The sequence below is a fragment of the Diceros bicornis genome, chromosome 31 (genome assembly GCF_020826845.1).
Source record: "Diceros bicornis minor isolate mBicDic1 chromosome 31, mDicBic1.mat.cur, whole genome shotgun sequence".
Lineage (NCBI taxonomy): Eukaryota > Metazoa > Chordata > Mammalia > Perissodactyla > Rhinocerotidae > Diceros > Diceros bicornis.
In genome coordinates, this window is record NC_080770.1 from 5,809,425 (window position 1) to 5,836,590 (window position 27,166).

At 46.6% G+C, this 27,166-nt stretch overlaps 1 protein-coding gene across 7 annotated transcripts in view; it reads left to right on the forward strand.

Moving 5' to 3' along the window:
- Positions 1–27,166, forward strand: part of CHKA (choline kinase alpha) — a 53,558-nt gene that overhangs the window by 24,555 nt on the left and 1,837 nt on the right. Inside the window, exons 3-12 of one of the 7 annotated variants that reach the window (XM_058526227.1) lie at positions 3,401–3,430; positions 4,473–4,526; positions 12,303–12,416; positions 15,444–15,577; positions 15,946–16,050; positions 17,534–17,592; positions 19,144–19,231; positions 19,766–19,874; positions 21,360–21,466; positions 22,901–22,982. In XM_058526227.1, coding sequence (XP_058382210.1) covers positions 3,401–3,430; positions 4,473–4,526; positions 12,303–12,416; positions 15,444–15,577; positions 15,946–16,050; positions 17,534–17,592; positions 19,144–19,231; positions 19,766–19,874; positions 21,360–21,466; positions 22,901–22,982 — 882 coding nt within the window. The remainder of the gene's footprint in view (positions 1–3,400; positions 3,431–4,472; positions 4,527–12,302; positions 12,417–15,443; positions 15,578–15,945; positions 16,051–17,533; positions 17,593–19,143; positions 19,232–19,765; positions 19,875–21,359; positions 21,467–22,900; positions 22,983–27,166) is intronic. The other 6 variants (XM_058526223.1, XM_058526221.1, XM_058526224.1 and 3 more) reach the window with 6 other exon arrangements.

The window sequence follows — 27,166 nt, forward strand, 5'->3', positions numbered from 1 at the left end:
TACTGATTTGTTTGCCTAGAGCCTTTTAGAAGTTCTGGTATCTTGTTGATGTTCGTCAGGTCATTCGATTTTGCAAAGTTCAAAAAGATCAAATTGTTTTAGAATGTTCCTTGAGATAATTGAAGATACTCGAGACACTACCATAAAATGTTAAAAATCGTTTCTTTTAATTCATATGTGCTTGGTAGATAATCACATAAGCTATACTTTAAATCATCGCATTGTGATCTCACATTTTAATGTGTTCTATAGAATATTTTCAGAAAATACTATAAGAAACCATAAAAGCAATAAATACAGAATGTTTTCGTAGAAATCAGGGAGAAGGAGAGTTAGGGTCCGTGATAACATTGAAAAGGAAATGAACTTCCAGGTGTTAGTTGAAAGAGCCACATGACTACTGTACGTTCTGTGGAGTTGTGGTTCTCATTTTCCCAGCCCCAGCTCACCTGAAGGATGGAGCATAGTCTCATGATTAACAGGAGTGGTGACAGGTGCCGCCCTCTTGTTGAGAATCTTTTCTCTCCCAGAGAGTAGAGTTTGGTCAGATAACCGGGATGGATCTTAGAAGACAGCAAAGTCACAGGCTACACAGTAAAGAAGCCTATGTCACTCCTGGCCCAAATGAGTATCACGGTTACTGAACATTCAGAATAGTGCGGCACACTCTGTTACTCTCAGGGCGAATACTGATAGTCTGGGAGTTGCTTGGGACTCAGCTCATGAGGATAATCCCAGGTTAGTGGAGAGATGGATGGCTTTCCTAGACCAAATCTTCGATGCCCTATAAGTTGTGTAGCTAACGTTTGGATTATTCTTTCTTAATCACTCATTTTATTTATCCCAAAGTGTTTTTAAAGGCCACAACCAACTTACTGTTTAATATAGAGCCTTTAAAAGAGACAGTAGCTGAATGGTCCATTTAATTCTTTTTTGGTGGGGAAGAGCTGGTGGAAAGAAAATGTCCTCCATGTTTCTATAAAGCACTCTTATTTGTATCTTTTTATTTCTGTAGCCACCATTATATTTAACATAGTGGCTACTTCTTTATTATAACATTATCTGTAATTGATGGGGATTTGATTTCTTAAACAGCATTTCCCACTTATTATGCTATTGATGACATCATTCTTTGTAGCTGATTCATCACTTTTCCCAACCCATCCCACGAGCGACTCACACAGTAGTGGATCTTATATAAGACACAATTCCATCAGGTGAATTTCCTCATCTTATAGCCCCTAAAGGTGTCTTACTACCTTTTGATTTTCATTTTCTTTTCAAAGCGTGAAATAGAACATTTTGAAAAGCAGCATATTCATGGAGTTGACTGTCCTTTTAAAAAGCATATTTGATGCATTCTGACTTCTTAGGTCTTGAAATGTCAGTGTTTATTTTAAAACACTTTGTATTATGGAGAATTGCAGATACATGCAGAGATAGACCAGGAGAGTGTCATGAACCCCAGTGCCCGCTATCTGTCTTTCGCTCTGACTGGTCGTCTTTCATCTTCACCCTCCTCATTCTCCAGGTTATTCTAAAGTAAATTCCAGACATCATATTATTTCTTCCGTGAATGTTTCTGTCTGTGTCTATATAAGATGATTTTTAAAAAACATGACCACAATAATGTTTACATCAAAAATTTTTAATAATTATTTAATACTAAATAACAAATGTTCAAGTTTCAAATAAATGTAAAAAATTTTGTTTGATAACTTATGAAAGTTAATTTTTATTCATATGCAAGTTAGTTGGCAAAAAAATTGGAGTCATGTTAAATATTTGTACAATATAGTTTAATGTCTGCTTTAGATGAATATGTGCCTCTGAAGTAAAATCCCACAGATTCCAAGATATATTTTACTTCCTGTCTTCCTGGACTAGAAAGTTCTCTAACCTGTTTTTTGGCAGTGTGAGTCTCTCTCTTCTTGGCTTACCTCAGGGAGGCCTCTTCTCTCGCCTTTTTGTGACTGTCCTCTTGGTTTGAGATTTCCTGGTCTTACTCTTCTTACAGGATTGAGGGCACCCGAACATTCTGTACTGAGGAAACAGAACAGAGGGCTGAATATGGCAGAAGTCCATCTTGCCTTCATGGTGGTGCTCTCATGGGATAAGTAATGCATTTAATTGGGGGTGGAACGGAGTGGGCAGGGGGAGGAAATTATTAATGGAATCCATTCCCAATTAATGGTGCTAATATGTTAAAAAGGAATGGCCTTGGAACTAAGCCAGTCTGTAAGTTGGGACAAATGACTTGCTTTTGAGAACACCATTAGACAAGGGAATGAAACTTCTGTTGGCTAAATAACCCATTAACTGTATCTCCCTAAGAAGATACAGTTAGAGTAATAACAGCGTAGGAGTAACCATAGTCATTTAGAATCTTGTACAGGTCAAATCCCGTTACAACAAATTTCAGTAGGATATCCAAATTCCTTATTTGTCTTAAAGCTTTTCCTACAAAGTATCAGTATGCAACATATCAGATTATAGAACTTTTTTGTTCTTAACTTTCCTTGGGGAGAAAAAGCACAACAAAGTTTTAATGTTGTGGGGACATTTCAGCCCCACTCAGCATTCTAATGAACACCGTAGCCAGTTTTCCCACTGCCAGGGCATGGATGTGAGTTTGCCATGCCCAGTCGGCTCAGGCGCCCCAGGTTGTTCCCTGAGCTGGCCAGCCTTGAGTTTCACAGCGAGGGAGCGTTCATTTTTCATGCAGTCCCGAAAGTGTAGTAAGCACCAGGATTTGCTTGGTGCTTTGGGCGAAGACTAACAATAAATAAAAGATGGATTGTATTCATTAGGAACTTGTAGGCCAATGGGGAGAGGAGACAAGTAAAGTGTGAGTTTAAGGTAACAGTGCAGTCAGGTGAGTGTCTGCAGCTAAGGAAGGAGTGAAGCTTTCGTGGTCCTGGTTACCCCCCCTGGGTTATCACATCACACATCAAGCCGTCAGCAAGGGTCTGGAAGGGTTTCTACAGCACTTTGATGTTTGTAGCTTTCATTGTGACGGGATTTAACCTGTAACATCTTTCATCAGAGAAACGCAGATTACACCAATGAAAATATCACGTATCCCCCATTTGTACTTCCTGTACTTTGTACCCAATGTCCTTAACTGTATGTTAAAGATGTTATTGAATATGTGTAAGTGCAAGCCTTTTGCAGATAGTTTATGAACATGGGTATTTATTTTGTTTACCTTTGTATTGAGTAATCTAGAACACATACTGTTTATACAAGACACGCATCAAAACATCTGTGGAATGTTATTTCCATGTGTGATGGATGAGAGTGGCTGCTTTAAATCAGGTTTGTTGAACGGTGCTAGAGTAGCTGGTGTTGCTTAACGTGGCATTTTTTTTCCTGTCCACACCTTCCACCCTTGGTACAGGTATTTTTGATAAAGCTGTGGAATGGAAAGGTATGTTTTTCATGGGATGTTCAAGAATCTTTTACCTTAAATTTTTTAAAGAGCTTCCTTTATGGGCTTCCTTCTGTGTCTGGCTTAAGCAGACTTAGTTTAATTGTGACAAATAACATATTTCTAGAGGCAGTACTTGAGTATAAAACTGTGACGTGACCCTTAAGTTTCTAACTTGCTTTTCCCCATCCCCTGGGTAAAGGTAGTAGGAAGGTTTTTAAAACACTTGGGGTGGGGGGCTGCTTTTAAAAGATATGATCTGTGCCATGAAGAAAGAATGTAGCCAAAGAGTTGCTTATGGTAGTTAATGATCTAGTTGTTATTGCTAGAATCCTGGTTACCAATAATTTGCAATTTCATTGAGGAAAGTGATGCAAAAGTATCTCTTAATATATTAGTATGTGAAGTAACTATAGGGACTTTATTAAATTTGCACCATCCTCTCTTTGGTGGAGGAAGAATTCAGATTGAGCTAGTGATAGGCGGAAGGAGCAGGGCCAGTCTGTGGAAGTGGCAAGTTGGCAGGCTGGTCCCCACAGATTCTATGCCAGGTTTCCTGCCTGCACAGGGCTTTCTTCCCTGTCCGAGTTCTGTGCTGACCACGGCTTGCCACGAGCATTCCTGTCCTTGCAGGATGAAAGCCTTCCTTGGGGTAGTATTGACTTGAAAGAACCATCTAGCTAAATTGGTGAGACTCAGCTTGACCATTTGGCTGATCGGAAGAGCACCCTCTATTGACTTTCCTTTCCTCGAACAATGAAATTGTGAAAAGGTATACGGGGATGGTTGTGAGTCCCAGCTGTCTGGTCTCAGCAGTACATCCCTTTCCTTGTAAAGACATGGAGTGGTTCCTCGGGTCTCGGCACTAGTGCCGGCACTGGTGGCGCATTGTAGACTGCTCCTGATGCCATCAGTGGGCTAGGAAACACTCAGTCCACATCTGTGATGTTCTGTAAACCCTGACTGTTCTGGTGGTTGTAAAGTTAGTGTCTGCTTGGTGTTCCCCATCTCACCGGAAGTGTTTGCTTTTTCTCATTCATAGAGGTCCTGTAATAAAGAGGGATCCGAACAAGCTCAGAAAGAAAATGAATTTCAAGTAAGTAATTAAGTCCACTCTGCATCTATGTGAGGTGTCAATTGGTGATGGCAACCTTGGCCGCTCTGGTGTGGCGGTGCCTCTTACCTGTCCCTGGAGAGTCCCGGTCTGTCTGTCTCAGAGAATGGGCTCACGTAGGTTGGAGCCACCTCAGGAAGACTGAGTGAGTGGTGGGTGTTCCCGGTTCCTGCTGCGAGTGTAGCTAGTGGACAGTGGTGTCTTTAGGGCAATCCAGACAGCATTTGGGTGCCAAGAGACGGCAGTTTGGGGTAACGTTTGTCTGTGATGTTCTCATGTGGAGGCGACCTGGCTGTCCCTGCCTGGGTGTCTCAGTGGCCACTCTTCCCCGGGGCGAGTAGGAGTGTTTTTCCTTATGCATGGTACCCAGGTCAGAAAGGCTTTTTAATAACTACGAGTTCAAGTTAAAATGACCCCACTTTCTGAAATGCATATGCAGAAGATCTTGTGGTTGAGAGCACTTACGTATCGACCTGTCCCCCCTTTGAGACTCAGAAGTGGGGATTCTGGAGCAGTGATCTCCACACTCTGGGGAGTAAACAACTTGAGCATACTCTCCCAATATATGCAGGTTTGTATATCGGGTGTGTGTGTGTATGTGTATATACACACACATCATAGAAAACATATCTACACACAGAAATATACTGATTTTACTAACTATACTAATTATTAAAATAATCAAGAAATAGAAATTAAGAAGATGTGAGATCATAAAGGAATAGAAGTGCTGATATTTTTTCCTCACATTTCTGGATTGTTTTGCATGCACCCTGGTCTGGAGGCCCTGGTCTGGAGGATCTAGAACTTGTGCTCTCTGGGGTGACACTAGGTCATTGAGTGGGAAGTGATTGACATCCTGTTTTCAACCATTCTGAGCCCTTTCTATAGACCTTCGTACATCCTGGTGGTTGAAAATGTTGGATCCCTGGGACCTCCAGGATGCTAAATCGGAAGTATATTTTCAGTTCTTGTTTTATCTGGACTTCTCAGCACCATTAGACATGACCCCTGCCCTTTTTGAAGTATTTCCTTTCCTAAGGCAGCCAAGGAGACAGAGACACAAAGTGAAGATCTCTCTTTTCTTCCACTCCTCCTTAGTCTCCTTTCTAGGCTCATCCTCCTATTGTCTTAAGTGCTAGAATTCCCCTCGACTCGGTCCAAGGCCCTCGTCCCATGCTGCCCTCCTTCCCCAGGCCCCCAGATGCAAACTTTGTCTTGCATTTCTCCTGTAGGCCAGAGGTTCGCAGCTGTAGCCTGCACTTCTGTTTGGAACTAACGCCGTCTGCTACCAGTCTCTCTGGGTGTCTCACCAGGTCCAAGACTGAACTCATGATCTCCTCCCCTCCCCTACAGCATCCCTTCTGTGCAGGCCAGAAAGCCGGGCGTCACCTCTGATACCCTTCTCTCCCTCGCCCCACATCCAAACCATCCTTTGAACTCTACGCTGGATCTGTCTACTTCTCTCCACGTGTACCACCCCCTCCCTGGTCCAAGCCAGCACCATCTCCCCTCTGGGCTCCCACAACCAGTCCCTTCTTCATCGCTGGAGTCCTCTTTTTGAATTGCTCATCTGATCTTGTCTGCCTCTTGCTTCAAGTCTTTCAGTGCTCACTCTCTGCTCTGGGCTGAGTGAGGTGGGCTTTGTCCTACAAGACCCTGAGGTCTGACGCTGCTCAGCTTTCCAGTCCCCTCTTACAACATACTGCCCCCATTCCCTGCTCTCCAGCCATGTTGCCCAAACTGGGGGTTCCTTCTTGTCATAGGGCCTTTGCAGATGCTGCTCCTTCTGGCTGGAATGCTCCATGCTTCACCCATTTCCCACTCTCCACTTCTATTTATAATTAGGATCTTAGCTCAGGTTCCTTCCTTCCTGCTCCCTAGACTGGGTTTCTCCTCCATTCCGTGCTCTCATGGCACCGTATTCCTCTCCTTTGCACTTTCCACGGCTGTACATTTTCAGCATTACATGGTGAATGTCCGTTCTCGTGAGATTCTAAACTTAGGGCAGGATCTCGCCGCCTCTTGCTGTCTCACTGCGGCTATGATGCCTAGTGTACAGTGGGGTACAATAGAAAGTTGTTGAATGCTGGCTGCAGCTGGTGCCAATAGACGGCTCTGGAACGTTCTGCCCCTTGCCTGCTGGTGCGCACACTCTTCCTGTCCCTTCCTCTTGTCAGTCTGAGATGCCCTCTCTTCAGGTGGTCACTGCCACACTGCTTCCTCCTGTGCCTGCTGGGTTTCTGCCGAGCAGAAAATAGGAGGTGATCTGATTTTGCCTACGATCCTTTGGGTCAGAAAGTGGGCAGTTGGCTGTCTGAATGGGAAAGGTGGTTTGTCTTCTTTGAGCCCTTCGAGTGGTTGGTCTTTGTCAGCAGTCTCTGTTCCCTCTCTTCTGAACGTTTCCTCTACTGACTGGCCCTCTGTGGAGCCTTGCCATTCCAGGGGACCCCTCTCCTGCAGCCCTCTCCAGGAGGACGTTTTTTCTGTCACCTCCCAAGTACCTCCGGGCCGCTGATGGGGATGGTTTCTTCTTGCTCCTTCCTTGTTTCTGTTTCCAAACCATTCTCCTCTGTTGAAAACCCGAGTTCCTTTGAGGCTTGAGCCTCGGAGCCCTGCCACCCCCACCCCTCCTGATAGCTGCCCTGGTTCAGTGAAGAGTTCTATGTCTCCCTTGATCTGCAAACCCAGCCACCTATTTGCCTTCTCTGTGCCTGCACCCAAGCAACTGAACATTGTTAGAGGAAAAGAACACCATCGGGGGACTGGCTCCCTTTCCATTCATGGTGCTGAGCCTCTGATGGGCGCCTGCGAGTCTCTCTGGTAGGCTGCCTTCCTGACCTGAGATGTGTTCTTCAGACCCTCGCCAGACCTCCCCTTCCTCCCCTCAGCAGGCACTGTAACCTCACCCTTTGATGGCTGCTGTTTTCTTGTCTTCCCACTTCCAAATTCACGAGCCCTCTGTGTTTGCGCCCGTCCTTTCCACTGACTGGTCCTTCCTTGTGCTCCAAACCCCAGCTCTTCTCTCTCCCTGTCTCTCCCAGGTGTGGCCCTCTGCATGGTGACACGGCTTGCTGGACTCATGTTCTCCTTGGCCTCACACTGTGTAGCTCCCTCTCGTAGCAAGATTTCTTGAGAGAGTATTTATACGTGCTCTCTCTGCCTTCTCACTTCCCAGTCTCTTTTTTTGGAAAAAAGTTTTGAAAGTTTGGGACAGTACAAGAATAACGTAAGAAAAACCTTTATTCCCACCATACAGAATTAGTAACTTCTTTTGTCGTATTCCTGGACTTCAATCTTTTTTTGTATGCATTTATTTATTTTTATTTCAAACTAATTGTAGTCTTAGAGAAAAATGGCACAAATACTACAGAGTTCCCAGCTTCCCCTGCTGTTAACATCTTACCCGACCACAGGGCCGTGATCAGAACCAGGTAAACCAGCCATAACAACAACTAAACTACAGACCTTATTTGAGTGTCTCAAGTTTTTCCACTAATGTTTTCTTTTGTTCTGTTCTGGGATTTGGCCAGGATCCCAACCTTGCACTTGGTGGTGGTTTCTCCTTAGTCCTTTTCAATCTGTATGTTTCTGCTTTTTTGTTATTCGTGATCTCGATACTTGTGAAGAACAGTTCTTTTGTAGACTATTCTCTCAAGTTAGGTTTGTCTCATCTTTTCGCACGATTAGAATGATGTTATGCATTTTGGGCAAGAATACCACAGAAATGCTGTTATGTCTTCTCAAGGGTTCATAATCTCGATAGTCTTATTACTGGATTTTATTTTCTTTAAAGAAATAAAACTGCACAGATAAAGTGACAAGTCAGTCTAAACACTTCCACTCCTGCCCCAGCAGTCCCCTTCCCGCTTCTCTTCTCAGCCCCCGTGTGACACCTGTCCCCACTGCTCCTCTGGAGCCGGCCTTGTTTTTGTCACTGACTTCCATGTTGCCAAACCCAGTGGCCACTTTTCTCTGCCCCTATTCGTCCCCTCGGCAGCATCGGACACGGAACACCACTCTCTGTCACCATCACCACTTCCGCCTCCTTTCCTGGTCCCTCTTCCTGCTGCCCTGGGCTATTCAGCTGTTCAGATGGTGTGTGGACACCTCTAATGGGGCATGAAATGTTAGCATTTTTGTTGCTTTTTTAAATGAAATAGAGTAGAAAATATTAGAAGGCATTGCACGGTTGTGAGCATATAAGGTTTGTTGTAGGGGTGTGTGTGTGGGTGAGTGTGTGAGGGATGGGTTGCCATGTAAAATGTGTTTCTCACTGTGGGGACAGCCAGTTGGAAGCCACTGTTACAGATGTGGGGAATTTTCCAGCTCTGCGTTGGTTCCTCTTCAGCGAGTTCACTAGCTTTGCACACCATCCACACGCTGAGGACGTGACATCCGGCCAGACCTTGCCGAAAGCCCCAGACCACTCGGCAGACCCACCAGCCTCTCCAGGCTGATTTGTCTCCTCTTCCTCCTTGAGGAAGCCTCTGCTCCCCGCATGCGCCCCTCCCAGTTCCTTGAAGGTGCCCAGCTCGTTCCTGCCTCAGGCCCTCGTGCTTCCCTGCTGCTCTTTTCTGGCTCCTCTCACCCTCAGGTGTCCTTTCCATAGTGTGACCACCCCGTCACGCTCTGTCACGTCACCCTTTGTTCCTTCCTTGCACTTGTCCCACTCTGCTCGTGGACCTGTGCACTGTCGTTTGTTTCTCTCTCCAGGATGTAGGCTCCGTGCGGGCAGGGGCCGTGTGTGTCTCGTTCTTGTTTCCCAGGGCTTAACATAGTGCCAGGTGCCTATAGGCATCCAGTCGATATTTGCGGGTGAATATGTGAATGAATATTTCTGAAGCCACAGTAAATTGTTGCAAGTTGAGGTATTGATCTTCTCTTCTGAGCAAGTAGAGCTGGCTGTGGTTGGATAGCCTGGGGCTGAGCCCGGGCGGGGTGGGGCGGTAGACTGAGTCATCCATTCGCCCTTCTTTACCATGCTCACTTTCCTCAGGGAGCAAGCGGGAAGGTGTTGGGACACCTAGTGGCTGCGGAGAGACCACCCGTAGTTGATGCACTCATTCTAAGCTACCGCCTGTCCTCCTTAACTCTGTTTTTCTTCTTGTGACTTAGTGTTGTCTTTCATTTTCTTCCCCTCCAGATTCTCCCTTCTACACACATCCGCCCTTTCTCCCCACTGTGAATAAATATGGAACTGCAGTGTTACGTAAGAACAGATATTCCCTGTGTACAATGTTCAGAGCAATGCTAAAGAGAATTGGAAAGTCCTTAAGTCTCTTCCCATCTCCTCTCCACCATCCTGCTGATGGGTTGACGTGGCCCTGGAGGGTTCTGGACGGTGTGGGTTCAGCCCAAGTGCCAGTACCGCCTGTGGGTTCAGCTCCCGGTAGCCTTTGTACTCTGCACACAAGGTGCAAAATGCTAAGCTGACTGACATCATAGAGTAGGGCTTCAGTCTGTATATACAACTTGACTTGTCAAACTTTACGGGCTGTTTAGGACTGAATACACGTATGTGTTTTATACAGTGCCAACCCTAATGCCCTTCAGCTTAGTCCACAGAGAGGAGAGCTGCAAAACCGATTTTCCTCCTGACAAGAGTCTGGGTACTAGACAGAAGCAATCCTGAGCCCGCTGTTCGGAAACGACTGGGGAATGGGTTGGAATTTTGAGGTGGGATGTTATAGATGGCAAAGAGCTGCGAAGAGCCACTACTGGCAGACCGCCTGCTCTGAGCACCAGGTTCAGCCCCTGCCCCTTTCCTGCGATGCCCAGCCTTGCTTTGCTTTTGTGCTTCATTCAGTGCGAACAGCCCTGCAGCCCCTTGAGTGCCTGGGTGCACTGCTCCGTGGGCAGCAGCAGAGCGTGTATCTAAGTGGAGAGTTCGGGAGACGCGCTGCAGACCTTGGGGACACTCTCCTGTAGCGTGTCTCTGATGCTCGACTTGAGGTAAAGCGGGGCCCGCAGGGACCGTACGTCCTGCACAGGTTTGTTGTAAGGTCAGATGAGGGAGTGAAAACATTTGCCAGCTAAATAGAGATGTTAGGAATTAGTTATCCTTCTCTAAGGGTTTAAGAAATACCACCTATCTGATATCAAATCCTGCTCTAAAATCCATTAGCTTGATAGATGAATGCTTTGTCTGTATTGTCATTGTCTTAATCTGCTCAGGCTGCTGTCATAAACTACCCGGGGAGGGGGCGTAAACCACGTTGATTACTCACAGCTCTGGGGGCTGGAGGTCCAAATGAGGGTCCCACCGAGGTCGGGTTCAGGTGAGAGCCCCCTTCCTGGCTTGCAGACGCCCTCTTCTCCCTGTGTCCTCACATGGCGGAGAGAGAGAGTGTGCAAGCTCTCTGGGGTCTCTTCTCTTAAGGACAATGATCCCGTTAGGGCTGCACCCTCATGACCTCATCTGAACCCAGTCACCTCCCCAAAGGCCCACCTCAGATACCATCACTTTGGGGGTTAGGGCTTCAATGGATGAGTTTTGGGAGGACACACTTTGGTTCATAGCAGGCGTATATACAAAACTGCAAATTAGTGAATAAGGATTTGGCCTCATAAGGTGATGGTTAGACCGTAATTGTGGGGATTACACAAGATGGCGGCTAGACTATAATTGTGGGGGTTTACCAACAAATCCATTCCCCTCACAAAATGGAAAAGTGACTGAATTACTGTTTACTCTAATGTAGTCCCATATCCTCTGGAAGTAGCTTTTCCCTTTTTTGTTTTCTTCTCACTAACTTGAGTGTTATGTCTTTGCCTGATGAGTTTGTCCTGTTGAGTCTCAGTTCGTGTTTTGTAACGTGAGTGTGTTTTAAAGAGCTCTGTTTTATTTTGAAGGATGTTTCTCTGGGATGCTGTTCCCCTTGTTAAGCACATTTCTTAACAAGGGGTGAGGTAGAATCACCTGAAGGCGTTTTCAGACCACACCTGCTGGCCCCTCCTCAGACACAGCGACTTAGACACTCCATTTGAGAAGCTCTTTAAGAGATGCAGGGCCACCCCATTCCGCCCCTCACTCCAGCAGATGGAAATTGCTAAGCTATATTTTGCTGTTAAGGGAAAAGGACTAAGGAATGAATTTGAATTGAGACCAAAAGATGGATTTTGAAGGCAAAACGGTTATGGGACTCAAGACAGAACATAGGAGCGTCAGAGATTTTGGCAAGAAGACCAACATTAAATGACAGAGAAGACTGGGAATAAGAGCAGAAAGTAGAAACCTTGAAAGCTCCATGTTAGGGTCTTCCTTGGACCAAACACACAGACCTCGGATCTAAATCAGTAATTCTCAAACCGATCAGACCGGCTGACCCATTTAGTAGCACAGGCCCTTGGCCCACTCGCTCTCACTCAGCACTCAGCTGAAAGCAAATCAGCCTTCACCAGAGTGGCAGGTTGTTGTGGCCTTTGATAAGATGCCAAGGGTGAGCCTCGTATAAGTTTTAAAGTAAATACAAGCAATAAAATACTGGTATTCTTATACTTTTGGAGCCAGTGACCTAAATTAAATTTGAGTCTTACATCTCGTTGATACAGTGTGATGCTTATAAGCATGAATCCTGCAGATTACAAGATCTGCTGACCTCTGTTTCTTCATATTTAAAATGGGGACGATGATGATGCCAACGCCCAGTCGCAGAGCTGCTGTGGGCTGAGATGAGCTGCTCTCGTGAGAGCGCTCTGAAGCCCTGCATGCAGTCCGTCCTCAGTAACCCTCCGGCATGTTGCTGTCTGTTTCAGGGGGCCGAGGCCATGGTCCTGGAGAGCGTCATGTTTGCCATTCTCGCAGAGAGGTCGCTCGGGCCGAAGCTCTACGGGATCTTTCCCCAAGGCCGCCTGGAGCAGTTCATCCCGGTAAGATGTGTTCGGGGCCGGTCTGCTGACGCGTGCCATGGCTAGAAGATGAATTCTTTGTGTCGTCGCCTTGAGAGCCTGAGATGCTGTGGTCTGAAATAGTAAACGTGACCTGTATTATTAAACTCTCTCAGAAATTTAAAAAACTAAATTTTTATTGAATTTACATCAGAACCTCTGTCTTTCCTGCAAAGATAATATCCAAATCAAAAATGTATGTGAAACTTAGCATCCTTGGTCCCATAAAGCCGCTGGCCCTGAGGCTTGCCCCTTTCGCCTTGCTCCTCTCAACTTCGGGGCCTTCTTGGTAGAACTCACCGCGGAGCACTTTGGCCCCCACCACACCGGGAAGCCTCGCTGGTCTTTGTCCTGCAGGAGCCACCGCTCTTCTTTGCCTTATCTCCCTTTGTGCCCCTTACCTTAGAGGCCCCTGCCCCCTATGCCCGTCAGCTTCCTCTCACGTTTCAAGGCTATGCTCACATCCTGTTGCCAGGAGTCAGGACTGTGTTCCCTTTCTTGCTGTCCTGAGGCATTTTTAGTGTTGCTGTAACATCGACCAGTGGGCCTTGTGTAGGTTATGTGTGCTGGCCCCGGCCCCTCCACACCCCATGCCCGCAGAGGGCTTCCAGCCTCAGGAGCTCCCGTTAGGTGAGTGTGGGGCGGCTCTGGGCTGAGCATGGCAGGCCTGGGTTCCCACTCAGATTTGGTGAAGGGTTCCCTCTCTTAACCTGTGTGAGCTCCTTGAGGACTAGAGTCAGGAATGGCCGCCTTTTCATGCCCTGCCTCGTGTGGTGTCTTGGCAACCTGTGTGTGCAGGCAGCACCAAGCACAAGGACACCTGGCTGGCAGGATGCTCTGCTCACCGGGACCGGGGGCTGGAGGATGGAGTTCCCTTATCTAACCCCACAGCCCAAGGGCAAGAGCCGCCTTGTGATCTGTCTCCCCAGAAGGGGTACCGTCTCCTGGTGTACACGATGGCGCCATATGTGCCAGCTGCCATCCTGGGGGTGTGTTGAAATGAACGCATGTTGCCCTCCCTGTACCAGTTACTTTAGGCTCTTGCTTGGCGTTCGTCTTGGCACCTGGCTGTGTTTTTATGTATAATTTTCCCATTAAAGACAGTAACATCTGTCTGGCATGAGAATCAAACAAGATAGTCAAGCATTTGAAGGAATTTTGCAAATATAAAACACTTCATAGGTTACAAGTGGCAATATGGATGCATCTTAAAAACAATATTGAGTGAGAAAATTTGATTGCAGAAGACTACAAATAGTATCATAACATTTTTATAAGCCCAATAAAAAGCGAATTAAAAAATGTTTAATAAATAAATACACATGTGGTAAAACTTCTTTTTAGAGAAGGTGAGGGACCAGTGAACAAAACTCAGAATAATGGGAATGTCTTGCAGAGAACAGAGCTGGGATCAGGGCACAGAGGTTGTGGGTCTGTGGAGTTGGTACTGTTCTAGTTCTGAAGTTCTATACTCTGTTGTATGTATCGTTTACTACGTAGTGAAGATTTGGTAAAAAATTCTCTTAAAATACTGGTTTGAACCATATGAAGCTGCCAATATTTAACTGTTTTTACCCACAGAAATGGCAATATCATTTGGCTTAGCCATCTGTTATTTCCAGGTTTACTCTTGACCGCTGCATAGGGTGAGATGAATTCCATCCTGTAGCTGTCGTTCAGAGGGCACTTGGGGGTAGTGACCTAGGAATGGTAGGTAGACAGCCTCGTATTTCTCTTTCTCTGTTTCTCTGCTGGGAGAGGACCACGGAATCCTGAGATCTGTTCCTGTTGGAGCACATTAGCTTTACATTTTCCATGTTGCTGAACAAATTGCTGGCATTTTTTAACAGAGCCATGTGAAAGCCGATGAGCTGCCTTAAGAAGTCCTAAGTGTCCTGCCGCTAGAAGTCAAGTCCCTTATGGTGGCACAGTCACCTGGTAACTTGGGGGGTTCAGGAGTCGAGAAGGTGGGGTCCCAAGGCCTTCAGTGAGCTCTGGCTCTGGTCATCAGGCCCCGGCCATTTGTCAAGACCCACCTGGTCGGGTGCTGGCTCAGAGCCCTCACCTGTGTTGTCAGCTCTAGTTCAGGGCAGACCTGCCAGGGGCTTAGTGTCGTGGCTCCCATTATACAGAGACCAGAAAACGGGCCACAGACGCATAAGGGACGTGCCCTTGGCCATGTAGCTTTGAAATGAGTGTTAATTAATTTGGTTAATTTGACCTGGGGTTTCTGTACCTCGGGGGCACCCGCTCTTAACCCCTGTGCTGTACCGCTTTGGACTTTCCGAGGAATATCTCTTTGGGTTCTGTAGGGGAGCAGTTCATGTGGAAGAGATGAACAGGTCTTAGGGGATGTGAGCTCCCTGAGTGGCTGTGAAAGGACAGCCTGACGAGCACGGCCTCAGCCTGCAGTAGCGGAAGCTGGAGTCAGCCCTGCTCGGCGCCCCTGTTTCTTTGTTCGTCTTGGCCCTCTGAGAGCCTGCTCTGTGCCAGGCTAGGTGCTGGGGACACCTCCAGAATGAGTGGGAGATGGCTCCCTCTGAGCTCATTCGCCACTCTGATTCAGGCCTGCTCTGAACACCCCGTCTCACCTGCGCTGTGTCAGAGTGGGAGGTCCGAGCTGACAAAGGAGCTGGACGCTGGGTCACGTGAGAAACTGCTGCAGGCCTCGGGTTTCTAGCCTGGAGAAGAGGCCGTGCTTTTAGTGTTGGTCAGAGTGAACAGAGGGCAAAATCATAGATTATATGGTTGTATATGAGGAAGACTTTCTCACAGTTAAAAGGATTCAAAATGAAGTCAACCTTAGGAGGTGGCCTGCCGTGACTGAGAAGCGCCACAGCAGTTGCTGGGTCACCGTCTGCGGGCACAGTGCCTGTTCTTAAGGGAATTTGTGCACCGAGTGAGACTCGGATGCCCCACAGGAGCTGGCTTCTGGTTCCTGCGATGGTGGGATCTCACACTTGGAGGTCACCCGGATACAGGCCATTTGCTAACTCTCTTTTGTTCCAGAGCCGGCGATTAGACACTGAAGAATTAAGTTTGCCGGATATTTCTGCAGAAATCGCTGAGAAAATGGCTACGTTTCATGGTATGAAAATGCCATTCAATAAGGAACCAAAATGGCTTTTTGGAACAATGGAAAAGTAAGTGGTCAGATGGCCTGGCTCTAACTCCGTCTTACACTGGTGGCTCCCAGGGGTGCCAGGAGGGAGCACTTGTCAGCCATGGTGCTCGGCTGGTGTGCAGGTGGTGTCTGTCTCGTGCATAAATCTTTCTTGCGTGTAAAAATCAATTCCTGAACCAAGAAAGAAGGCTATTTGCAGAAATGCTACTGAACAGGTGGATGGGCAGAAAATCCGCTTTCTAGAGTGCACTGAACCCCAGGCCCCACCCTCCCCCTCTGTGGAGATTGGGGGTCCCTACAAGTATCACATGGTTACCTTTAACTGGGACTCCAAGAATAAACCACGATGAGTTAGGCAGTGATCCCTTGTTCCTCCTTTTTTCCAAGGTACCTAAACCAAGTGCTGAGAATTAAATTAACTGGGGAGTCCAGAGTTAAGCAGCTCCACAAATTCCTCAGTTACAATCTGCCTTTGGAACTGGAATACCTGAGGTGAGTCTTCGCTTCCATTGCCTGACTTAGTGAGGACATCTGTCCAGAAATTTAAATCTTCTTGGTCACTAAAACTGTTGCTAAGGCGCATTCATTAAGCGTTGCTGTAGGTCTGGCTTTTCCTTGGGTTTTGCAGGCCAACTGTGAAAAGATGGATTTTGTGAGTGCTGTCACTTCTCTGGTCATCCTTTGTGTGTGTGTGTGTGGGGGGGGGGAAGATCAGCCCTGAGCTAACAGCCATGCCAATCCTCCTCTTTTTGCTGAGGAAGACTGGCCCTGGGCTAACATCCGTGCTGGTCTTCCTCCACTTTATGTGGGACGCCGCCACAGCATGGCCTGGCAAGCGGTGTCTCAGTGTGCACCCGGGATGGGGATCGGAACGCGGGCCGCCAGCAGCGGAACGCGCGCACTTAACCACTACGTCACGGGGCCGGCCCCTCTCTGGTCATCCTTGAAGGTGTCCCCGAGGAAGTAAAATTCCAGAGGAATGGTCAGTGACTCGGGCAGTAGGTTTTTTCTGAAACAAAAACAGAAACCAAAACAAAAGCCATGGGGGCAGGCTGGGAAGTGTAAGCGGATGAGGGGAGCAGTTCAGCCCAAGTGCTGGGGGAAATGGGGTAGGAACCCTGACACCAGTCTCTGAGTAGAGGCTTCCATGGTGTCTTTGGGGGTTGGGGGGCAGGCTACTAGCGCACATCCCCTGAGCGTGAGTATTTACACCTTTAATTACTCAAATATTTGAGTGTCTCCTCTGCCGGGCGTTGTGGTTGGTGCTTTGAGGAAATGGTGACCAAGACATTTTTCAAGGAGCTCCTGTTTTATTAGGAGAGACAGAAAACAAGTCAACAGATGAAATAATGTCAGGGTGTGACAAGTGCTGTGAAGGGGACCAGAGGCCAAAATAGACCGGCATAGGAGGGTCTGCTCTGGGTCAGTGGTCAGGGAGGGGCTCTCTGAGGAGGGACTGCAGGCCAAGACCAGTGGCGTGAGGAGGGGTCGTCCAGGAGAGGAACAGCGTATGCAAAGGTCTGGCCACGGGAAAGAGCCGCGTGTCCTCAGGGGCCCGTGTGTATTTCCAGTTTGAGCTGCCGTAGAACTGTCACCACATTGAGACAGAGTTTTCAGAATTTGTTTGAAAATTATACAATACAAGGAGGCTGTGTGTTGATTTGGAGCGCCCAGTCAGTGCTGGGCACGCTGAGAAAGCCGAACCGTTTGCATCCAACTTAAAAGTTTGATAGGGGGCCGGCCCCGTGGCTTAGCGGTTAAGTGCGCGCTCTCCGATGCTGGCGGCCCGGGTTCCGATCCCGGGCGTGCACCCAAGCGCCGCTTCTCCGGCCGTGCTGAGGCCACGTCCCACATACAGCAACTAGAAGGATGTGCAGCTATGACATACAACTATCTACTGGGGCTTTGGGGGGAAAATAAATAAATCTTTAAAAAAAAAAGTTTGATGGGTAATAACAAAACCTTCCTTTTCCAGGTCATTGCTTGAATCCACTCCATCTCCGGTTGTATTTTGTCATAATGACTGTCAAGAAGGTAAGAATCGCTACTTGTTGTGCTAGAGATGGGGTTTGTGTGTGTACGTGCAAGACTGCCTCGTGTGTGCATGAGAAGTCCCAGTGTCCACGCAGAGAGGATTAGGTGCATTACATTACAGCACAGTGTAATGTGTATAACTGTTAAAGAGAATGAGGTCAAGTTTTATACAGACCAGCAGAAAAATCTCCAGGAGATATTAAGAGAAAACAAGTTTTAGAAAGACATGTAGGGTATCATCCCATTTCTGTAAAAAATATAGTTATGGAAAAAAATCTGAGAATGTTCACTAAACTGGGAGCTGGGATAAAGGACTTAAACTTTCTAAGTCACACATTTGTTCAGTGTTTAACTCTTTTCAGTAAACATGTGTGACTTTGTTAATCTGAGACAGCGTTAAAGAACAGGCTGACCTCCTCCCTCGGCCCCGGGGCCCTCGCCTTCCGAACATGCAGCACAGTGCGGCCATCAAAGCCGCCCCCTGTCTCAGCATGGGTGCACGTGCAGTCCCTGGCAAAGATAAGCCCTCAAAAAGACATTGGTCTGAGCCAGAATACCTTTTACTAATGAGCTGATCGTTGCTGGCCAGGTCAAGTCAGGCAGGGTGTAGACAGGTCAGCCGCGGGCGACAGTGAACTGCGCAGACATCAGCAAACGGGTCTGAGGGAGGTCAGCCGGCCAGTGAGGGCCGACACCGGGAAGGGTAGAGGAGGCCGAGTCGTATGTTGCCTGTGTTCCGCTGCCTTGGCCATCTGCTTCCAGTTCTCCTTTCAGTGGCCCCTGGAACGGGAGGTGTGTGCTGACACGCTGGGCAACTGTGCCTCCTACAAAAACCCTGGGAGGGGAAGGGGCCAAAACACTGGCAGAGGCTGGCTCGCCGGTGCCTGCCCGCCAGCCCCTCGGTGACTGAGATGCTGAGCGTTGTGTAGAGTCGGGGGGTCTCGGAATGGAAGCCTGCAGAGCCAGTGTGGTGGCCAACCCACTTCTGGCCTGGAATTCAGCCCTAAAGGAAATATGATTGTAGGAACGCTGCCTGAGGTCTCCTCCTTGCAAGGAAAACCAGGGGAGGGCGAAGCCGTGGGGCCAGGGGTGGTCCGTGGAGCTCATCAGAGGGGACACCAGGACACAGGTGCCCAGCCAGTGGGCCACAGCCAGCCCACCTCAGGGCTGCCGGGGGTGTCGGGGCAGCCAGAGCTCCAGCGTGCCAAGCAGGCACTTTCTTTTGTGCCCCCATGTCAGAAGTTGGGACGTACTGCTCCAGAAAACCAAGGGAGAGCCCATGCTCTGCTCCCCAGTGAGCCCAGTGCTGTGTCACTCTTGGGCTGCTGTGAACAGGGGCTCTCTTGGCGATGTGCACCGGAGCCCATCTGCTGGGTGCCAGGCCTCTTGGGGCTGTGCTGCTCCTGGGCTCCGTCCTGTGGCTGACAGCCTGTGGTTGCTCAGGATTCCCTGAGAGGATCAGAACCCCTTGGCTCTGCCTTGCACGGACCAGCGCCTTTGATGATAAAATGTGCCCAGAGGACAAGTCATGTCATTCAGACCCCTTTGCAGGTAATATCTTACTGCTGGAAGGGAGAGAGAATTCTGAGAAACAGAAACTGATGCTCATCGACTTTGAATACAGCAGTTATAATTACAGGTAAATGTGTTTATTTTAGTATTTTATTATTTTGATACATGTATAAAACAATTATAGGACAAAATAGGTAGCAATCCTTTTCTAAACTGGACGTGTCTTTAGCTGGAAGCTAACACTTGTTGTCCATGGCCTCTGGTGGCCACATGAGACGGCACAGCCTGTCCTTAGCTCGCTGTGTTAGAGGGGAGCAGTGATGTGAGTCATCAGACCCAGAATTTGGTATTTCCTTTGGCTCAGAGATGATTCCTTGTCATAAAAGTACTGATTGCAGGAGGAGGATTGGACAGTTACTCTGGAGTAGTGGGTCAGGTGGCACTTCTGTAGCTCAGTCGGCCGTGATTCTGGTGATCACCCGGTCGGCTATCCCCTGCACAGCTGGCTGTGCCGGACACTGAAGCGTCGTGCTCTTGGGGTCTCAGGAAATCCAGCTTGTCAGGAGGGATGCTCACAACTCGGCCTTTTTCCTTCTGTAAACAGGGAGCCTCGTGGCAGGCCAGTTTGCCTCATTCTCTGCATCTCTGAACTCTTTTTCAGGGGGTTTGACATTGGGAATCATTTCTGTGAATGGGTGTACGATTATAGCTATGAAAAGTACCCTTTTTTCAGAGCAAACAACCTGAAGTATCCCACCAGGAAACAACAGGTGAGAGACTTATGTTTATGTACCTGCTAATAGGTAAATTACATAAGTCAATTTTATGCAGTTAGAATTGATTACGTCTTCATTTTTAAAGATGCTCTTTTTAAATTGTGTAGTGGTGGTAAATGCTTTTGCTTTGTGTTGTTTTTTCTGTTAAATGTAGACACACACTTGACGCTTGAGTCCAGCTGTTTTAAATCTCTGTATCAGAAATACCTGTATTCAGAGAGGAGAGCACCGTTTCATTAGGCTGTGGATCAGTTCAAGTTTCTGTCTTCATTTGCCAGTTTGAGCGTTTACTCTCTCCCAGAAATTAACCTGCCAGCGTGGTGGTTCAAGCAGGGGTTTTAAAAATTAATCTGCCTGGATGTGAACCCCAGCTCCCGGCTGCTGGCTGTAACTGACTGGATGTTTCTGTGCTTCCGTTTCCTCATCTGCAAACATTTTTCGTTGTCATGAGGAGGGAGCAAGTTAACATGCAGAAACGGGCTCAGAATAGTGCCTGTTCCAGAGACATTAACGGGTGTGAGCAGGCATCTGTTCTGTGCCAGTTTACTTCAGAATGTGAGGCCCCTTCCGGGACCCCATGCCTAGGACAATGCTGAAACTTGACTGATGCTTCCTGGTGGTGGAGGTGGGGTAGCACGTGAAAGCTGATTTCAGAGAAGGAAGAGGGAAGAGGTGATACTGGGAGAGGTGGTGGAGGAAGCAGTGTTGGCATTGCAGCTGGGTAACTAATTAGCGAGTCCTTATAGGGAAGACTGACTGACAGCCGTGTTCTTATGTACAACAGAAAATCGGGGGCTTGCTCTGTCCCGTTTACCTTCTATATAGTACGAAATAGTCAAGAACAAGGGATCTCATACATCCTGATTCACATGTAGCCTCAATGTGGAACCTGCTAGAACCTTGGGTAAACTGTCTCTCCTCTAAACCAGAATTAGCTGCTGCCAGTTTATGAGCATAAGTGTGTATAGCACTGGCACCTTAGAAGTGGAAGGCCCCTTTGCGTTTTCTGGTCCAGCTCCCACTCTGAGGCCGCAGCTGCTGACGAGCATCAGGTTGCCCAGAGCCTCGTGCCTGGTGGGCTGAGGCAGTGCCATGGGGAATGCTGGCCAGTCTGGGGAAAGGTTTGATGTAGGCTTACCCTGCTGTGCGATCAGACAGTGAAAAACCTGAGTGTGGATTCAATTAGAAAAACTGATTCTACCCAAATTACTTTCTCTAAAAATAGTAGCTGGTTTCCTGTACCTGTCTTGTCAAGAGTACAGCATTGGGTCCATTAGCACTCTGACTGTGAGCTGCTGATCACTGCTAGGGAAGGTGAGCTGCAAGTTCCCCATCCCTGGGCAGAGCAGTGGGGTGGGCTCTGCCAGGCTTCTCTGCCGTAATCTGGAGGAGTCACGCTGGATGTGTGCACTTCATGACAGCTTGACCTCGTCTATTTTTAACTGTCATTGATCCTAACATAATTACTTTTTTTTAAAGCTCCATTTTATTTCCAATTACTTGGCTGCATTCCATAATGAATTTGAAAACTTCAGTAATGAGGAAAAGTCCATTATAGAAGAAGAAATGTTGGTTGAAGTCAATAGGTAATTGTTTTCCTTTGTTGATTTCTACAGAATGCTACCTCTCTATAGAATGTATTTGGGATGCCTGCTTGCAGTTATGAGTGTTTTAGGAGCTTCTTTGTAACTGTATATCTCTAGGACTTGTACATTGTCACAAATAGAACATTTGGTGCTTCTCTGCGTGGCAGGTTTCACAGAAGGTAAGGAGAAACAGGGTCGTGTACCAGGAGGGCAGGACGCTTGGATGGAGTTCCGAACTCTGATCCATGCATGAGACTCAGCCATACGAGGCTGCTGCCCCCAGGGCCTGCGCACCCTTGTCTCTGATGCCTCTGGGGTGGTGGGCGCCACCTAATACTCTGTTTCTCCTGGAAAATAATTAAAAATCGTGTGTATAGGTTCTGAGTCTTGCTTTTAACTGTTTTCTCAACAGCTCTCAAAGCAGGGCTGGGAAATTTCCAGATTCTGCAAATCTGGGTACTAGACCACTGTTTATTCACACTCAGTCATCTCTTTAGTCAAGAGTCCTGAGTTATTCCTAGTCTTTGGGGTCTCCTGTGAGATTATTTGGTAAAAACGACTGTTTAGGTAACTTTGGTCCACTTTGTTCTGTCTACTTCATGTAGCACAGATCACCTCTTCATGGTCTTCAGAAGTGTCTGCACCCCCTCAGTGAGCACACAGCCCTCCAGCTGCCCCTCAGCTCCACTTGCAGCGTACATTTTCCCTCTGGTTCTCGAGCAGATGGAAGTAGAAAAGGGAGGTGGAGGACGCCTGGACAGACAGGGCAGCGCCAGGGGTTCGTGGGTCAGGGACCGCCAGAACAGAGGCGGGTGTGGTGAGGGTTCATTCATCCCTAGGTCACAGCTTTACCTTCCTCTGAATGAAGCCCAAAGGTGTTATTTTGAGGAGAATTTGGATTCACGGTGACAGAGGGGCGTGGAACAGCCTAGAGATGGGGACTCGGCTCCCACTCTTCTGGCCTCTGTTTCACCTTCGTGTGAGAGGAGGGCGTGGGGTGAGAGTGTCATCCTGCCTCCTGGGAAAGGCAGCCAAGTGTTCGGAGGCCCGTTGTCCTCCTCGTGCTGATTAACGTGCGTGATGGTTGCGGATGCTTTGCACTCACACGCGTGGCAGAGAGCGTGTCTCGGTATAGCCCGTGCTTTGCCAGCGTGTCCACCAAGGCCTCCGTGGGAGTCCTGTGAATGTGGTTATGTGTGCCAGAAACAGGCAGTTGGGTGTGTTCACACCTGCCACCGGCCAGAGGTGGGGGGAGGACAGCGATGGCGCTCCCGCTATTCTCAGTCGCTGTGGAAAATACCCCCATTGAGTCTGCCAAGGCAGACAGAGTTTACGTCCAGACGAGTTAAACTGTCACCTAGCAGGAAGTGACTGCATTGGTCCTCTGGCTGGTACCACACGTCTCATGTGCGTTTCCTGCTTTTGTAATTACAGGTTTGCCCTTGCGTCCCATTTCTTGTGGGGACTTTGGTCCATCGTACAGGCCAAGATTTCATCCATTGAATTTGGGTACATGGTATGTTTTGGGGTGGTTTTTTCTTCTACTCCCAGGAAAAAAATGCTACAGTGTATGTGAATGCAGAGGGTTACCTGGTCCCCCCAAGTACCTGAATGAGGTCACTGGCATCGGGACAGTGGGCTGAGGGAGAAAGACTGTGTGATTGAAGCTACTGTCACTGAGGCTGAGTCTACCTCTGGAGGTTGCCCTCACTCCAGGGCCAGCAGGCCCTGCCTTCCCTGCTTCGGAGAAGAGCCGTGTGGTCCTGGTGGGGGATGTGGAAATCCTGACCCTAGAGGTCCAGCCCCTGACCTCAGTCCCTTCTGACAAAGGGACACTGGGTGAAGGAGTGTGGGGGTGCCTACCCGTGCCTTGAAGTGTTCATCTGTTACCATTCCATTCTCCGGCCTGCAGTGCCCAGCTTAGAGCTGGAAGCTGGTGCTGGTTGAATTAGACCTCCTCTTGGTTGCAGGCAAGTTTGTACCAAGCCAGGCTGTCATTTTATTCTCACCTTAAGCGCTGTCCTTGACACAGACACTGTTTGAACCTTTAGTTAATACTGAGTGTTGGGGTGTCCCCGGGCAGGGTGCACAGGAGTCTGTAGTGAGCACCTTGCTTCCGGACAGGTGGTGGGAAATGACTAGTTCATTTTGTCCTCCTCAGTCTCGTATTAGGATGATTTCTGCTTCTAGACAGAAGGTTTGGAATGCACAGATGCTATTAGGCAAAAGAAGAAGGGGAAATTTCGATTTTTAAAGCAGATTTGGGTCATGGTCAAGTGCTACTGTAAGACAAAGTAGACTTCAGAAAAGGTGCATTACCAAAGATAAAGAAGGCATTTCCTAGTAATAAAGGGGCCAGTTCATCCAGAGGACGTAAAAGAATACTAAGTGTCTGTGTCCCTGTTTTGCTTTAAAAGACATCATGCAAAAACTATAACAAAACTGAAAGAAGAGAGAGGCAGATTTACAAAGTAGATTTCACCCCCCATCCCCTCTGTCGTGGACAGAACCAGTAAACACCACAGCAGGAAGGATGCTAGGTTTGAACAACACTCAACCGACCTGACCTGATGGACCGTTACTGAATACTCAACAACTGCAGAAGACACGTCCTTTTCCACGAATAGGGAACATTTGTCAAGATAGACCATGCGCTGAGCTATACAACAGGCTTCAACTTTAAAAGGATTGAGATAATACAGAGTGTGTTCTCTGACCACGGTGGAATTTAATTGGAAATGAGTAACAACAACAACAAAAAGATATCTAGGAAATTCTCAATTATTTGGAAATTAAACAGTACACTTCTAAATAAACCCTGGATCAAAGAAGAAATTAAAAGGACAATTAGAAAGTATTTGGAAGTGACTTATAATGAAAACACAACGTATCAGAATTTGTGGGATGTAGCTGAAAGCAGTGCTTAGAAACTTATGGCTTTGTAGCTTAAATGTTTGTATTAGATAAGAAGAAAGTTCTCAAACTGATGACCTAGCTTTCTACCTTAAGAAGCTAGAAAAAGAAAAACCAATTAAGCCCAAAGTAAATAGAACTAAAATAAAAGTAAGAGCAGAAATCATTGAAGTAGAAAATGGACAAAAAATAGAGAAAAATCAATGAAACCAAAAAAGTTGGTTCTTTGAAAAGATCAATGAAATTTATAAACTGGCCATATGAGCAAGAAAAAAGAGAAGACAAACGTACAATATCAGGTACAAAAAGAGGACATCACTACAGATCCAACAGATGTCAAAAAGGTAAGAGAATATAATGAACAACTTGATGCTAGCAGATTTGACAGCTTCCGTGAAATGTGCAAATTTCTTGCAAGATAGAAATTCCCAAAACTGACACAAGAAATGGCCATATATTTATAAAATAGGTTGAATTCATAATCGAAAACCTTCCTATAGAGTAAACTGTAGGTCCTGGTGGATATCATCAAACATTTAAGGAATAAATAATACCAGTCCTACACAAACTTTTAGAAAATAGAGGAGGAGGGAACATGTCCCCACTCATTTGATGAGGCGAGGCCAGCAGTTACCCTGATATCAAAACTAGACAGAGACGTTTCAAGAAAACCGCACCTCGGTGACCTGCATGAACATTACACAAAAATCATTATCAAAATATTGGCAAAAATTAAATCCAACATACATAAAAGGATAGTATTTTATGACCAAGTGGCATCTATCCCGGAATGCAAGGTTAATCTAACGTTTGAAAAAGCAATTAGTGTAATTCACCATATTAACAGAATAAAGGAGAAAAACCCATACAGTCATCTCAGTGGATGCAAGAAAAGCATTTGACAATAATCCAACATCCACTCAAAGTGGAAAATCTCAGCAAACTCGTAATAGAAGGAACTTCCTCAACCAGAGAAAGGGCGGGTATGGAAAACCTACGGCTAATGCCATAATTATTGGTAACAGACTGAATGTTCCGCCCGCCTCTGCCCCATAGAGAGCACGGCGAGGATGTTTGCTCTCCCTGCTGCTCTCCCACAGGGTGCTAGAGCGCCTGGCCAGTGCGTGAGGCAAGAAAAAGAAAGAAAATGCAAAAATACTGGAAAGGAAGAAGAAAAACTGCCTTTATTTCATAAGACTTGATCATGTACATGAAACAATATGAAAGAATCAACAGAGAAGCTATTTAAACTACTGAGTGAGTTTATCAAGGTCACAGGATACAAGGATACAATATACAGAAACCAGTTGCATTTCTGCATGCTAGAAACAATTGCAAATGGAAAAAAATTGTGTTTACAATGGCATTAAAAACACGAAATACTTAGGGATAAATTTTTTAAAATATGTGCATGATCCGTACATTGAACACTATAAAACATTGCTAAGAGAAACTAAATAAATGGAGAGAGATACCACATTTATGGATTTTGGAGACTCAATATTAAGATGTCTGTTCTCCCCAAACTGATCTATGGAGTCTCCACGATCCCAATGAAAATACCCACTGGGTTTTTGGTAGAAATTGACAAGCTGATTCTAAAATTTATGTGAAAATGCAAAGGACCTGGAATAACTAAAACACTATAACTAGAACAAAGCTGGAAGACTTATGCTACCTGATTTCAAGACTTACCAAGCTCAGTAATCCAGACAATGTGGTGTTGGTGTACAGACAGACATAAATCAAGTGGAACGTTCAAATAGAGTGCCTCGAAATAGACTCACATATATATAGGGAAAGGATTATATTTTCAAAAAATGATGTGGGAATAACTGAATAGCTATATGGAAAAACAATAATGAGCCTTGATCTCATGCCATACACAAAAATTAACTTGTAACAGATAATAGACCTAAATGTAAAGCTAAAACTATTAAGCTTCTAGAAAGCATAGGAGAAAAGCTTTGTGACTGTGGCAGAGATTTCTCAGGTTACATAAAGCACTGACCATAAAAGAAAAAAATACAATAAATTGGACTTAAAAACTTTCTCTTGGAAAGACACCATTAAGAAAATGAAGAGACGAGCCACAGACTGGGAGAAAATCTTGCAAATTTATATCTGACAAAGGACTGGTATTTAGAATATGTAAAGAACTCATAACTCAGCAAGAAACCAAACACCCACTTTATAAACGGACAAAAGATTTGGACACTTCAGGGAAGATAAATGTCCAGCAAGCATCTTTTCCTGTGCTTAATATAATTAGTCATACAAGAAATGCAAATTAAAACCCCGATGAGATACTATGCACACCCATGATGATGGCTAAAACTGTAAAAACCAGTGCCAAGTGTTGGCAAGAATATGGAGCAACTGGAACTTGCGTACATCGCTGGTGGTAACGTCAGAGGGTGTGAGCAGTCTGGAAAACAGTTTGACAGTCTCTTATCAAGTTAAATGTACACTTACCATACAACCCAGCAATCCTCTCTGGTGTTTGATCCCAGAGAAATGGGAACATAGTTCTACACCAAGACTTGTATTCAAATGCTCATAGCAGCTTTATTTTTAATAGCCCCAAGCTGCAAACAATCTACATGATAATCAGCAGATGAATGGAGAAGTACACTGTGTTGGATCCACATAATGGAAAACCACTCAGCAAAAAACAGGAATGAAGACTGGATGAGACGACAGCAGGGACAATCCCAGAAACGCACTGCTGAGTGCGAGAAGCCAGAGAAAGAAGGGCACCTCAGGGAGGATTCCACGTGTGTCAGA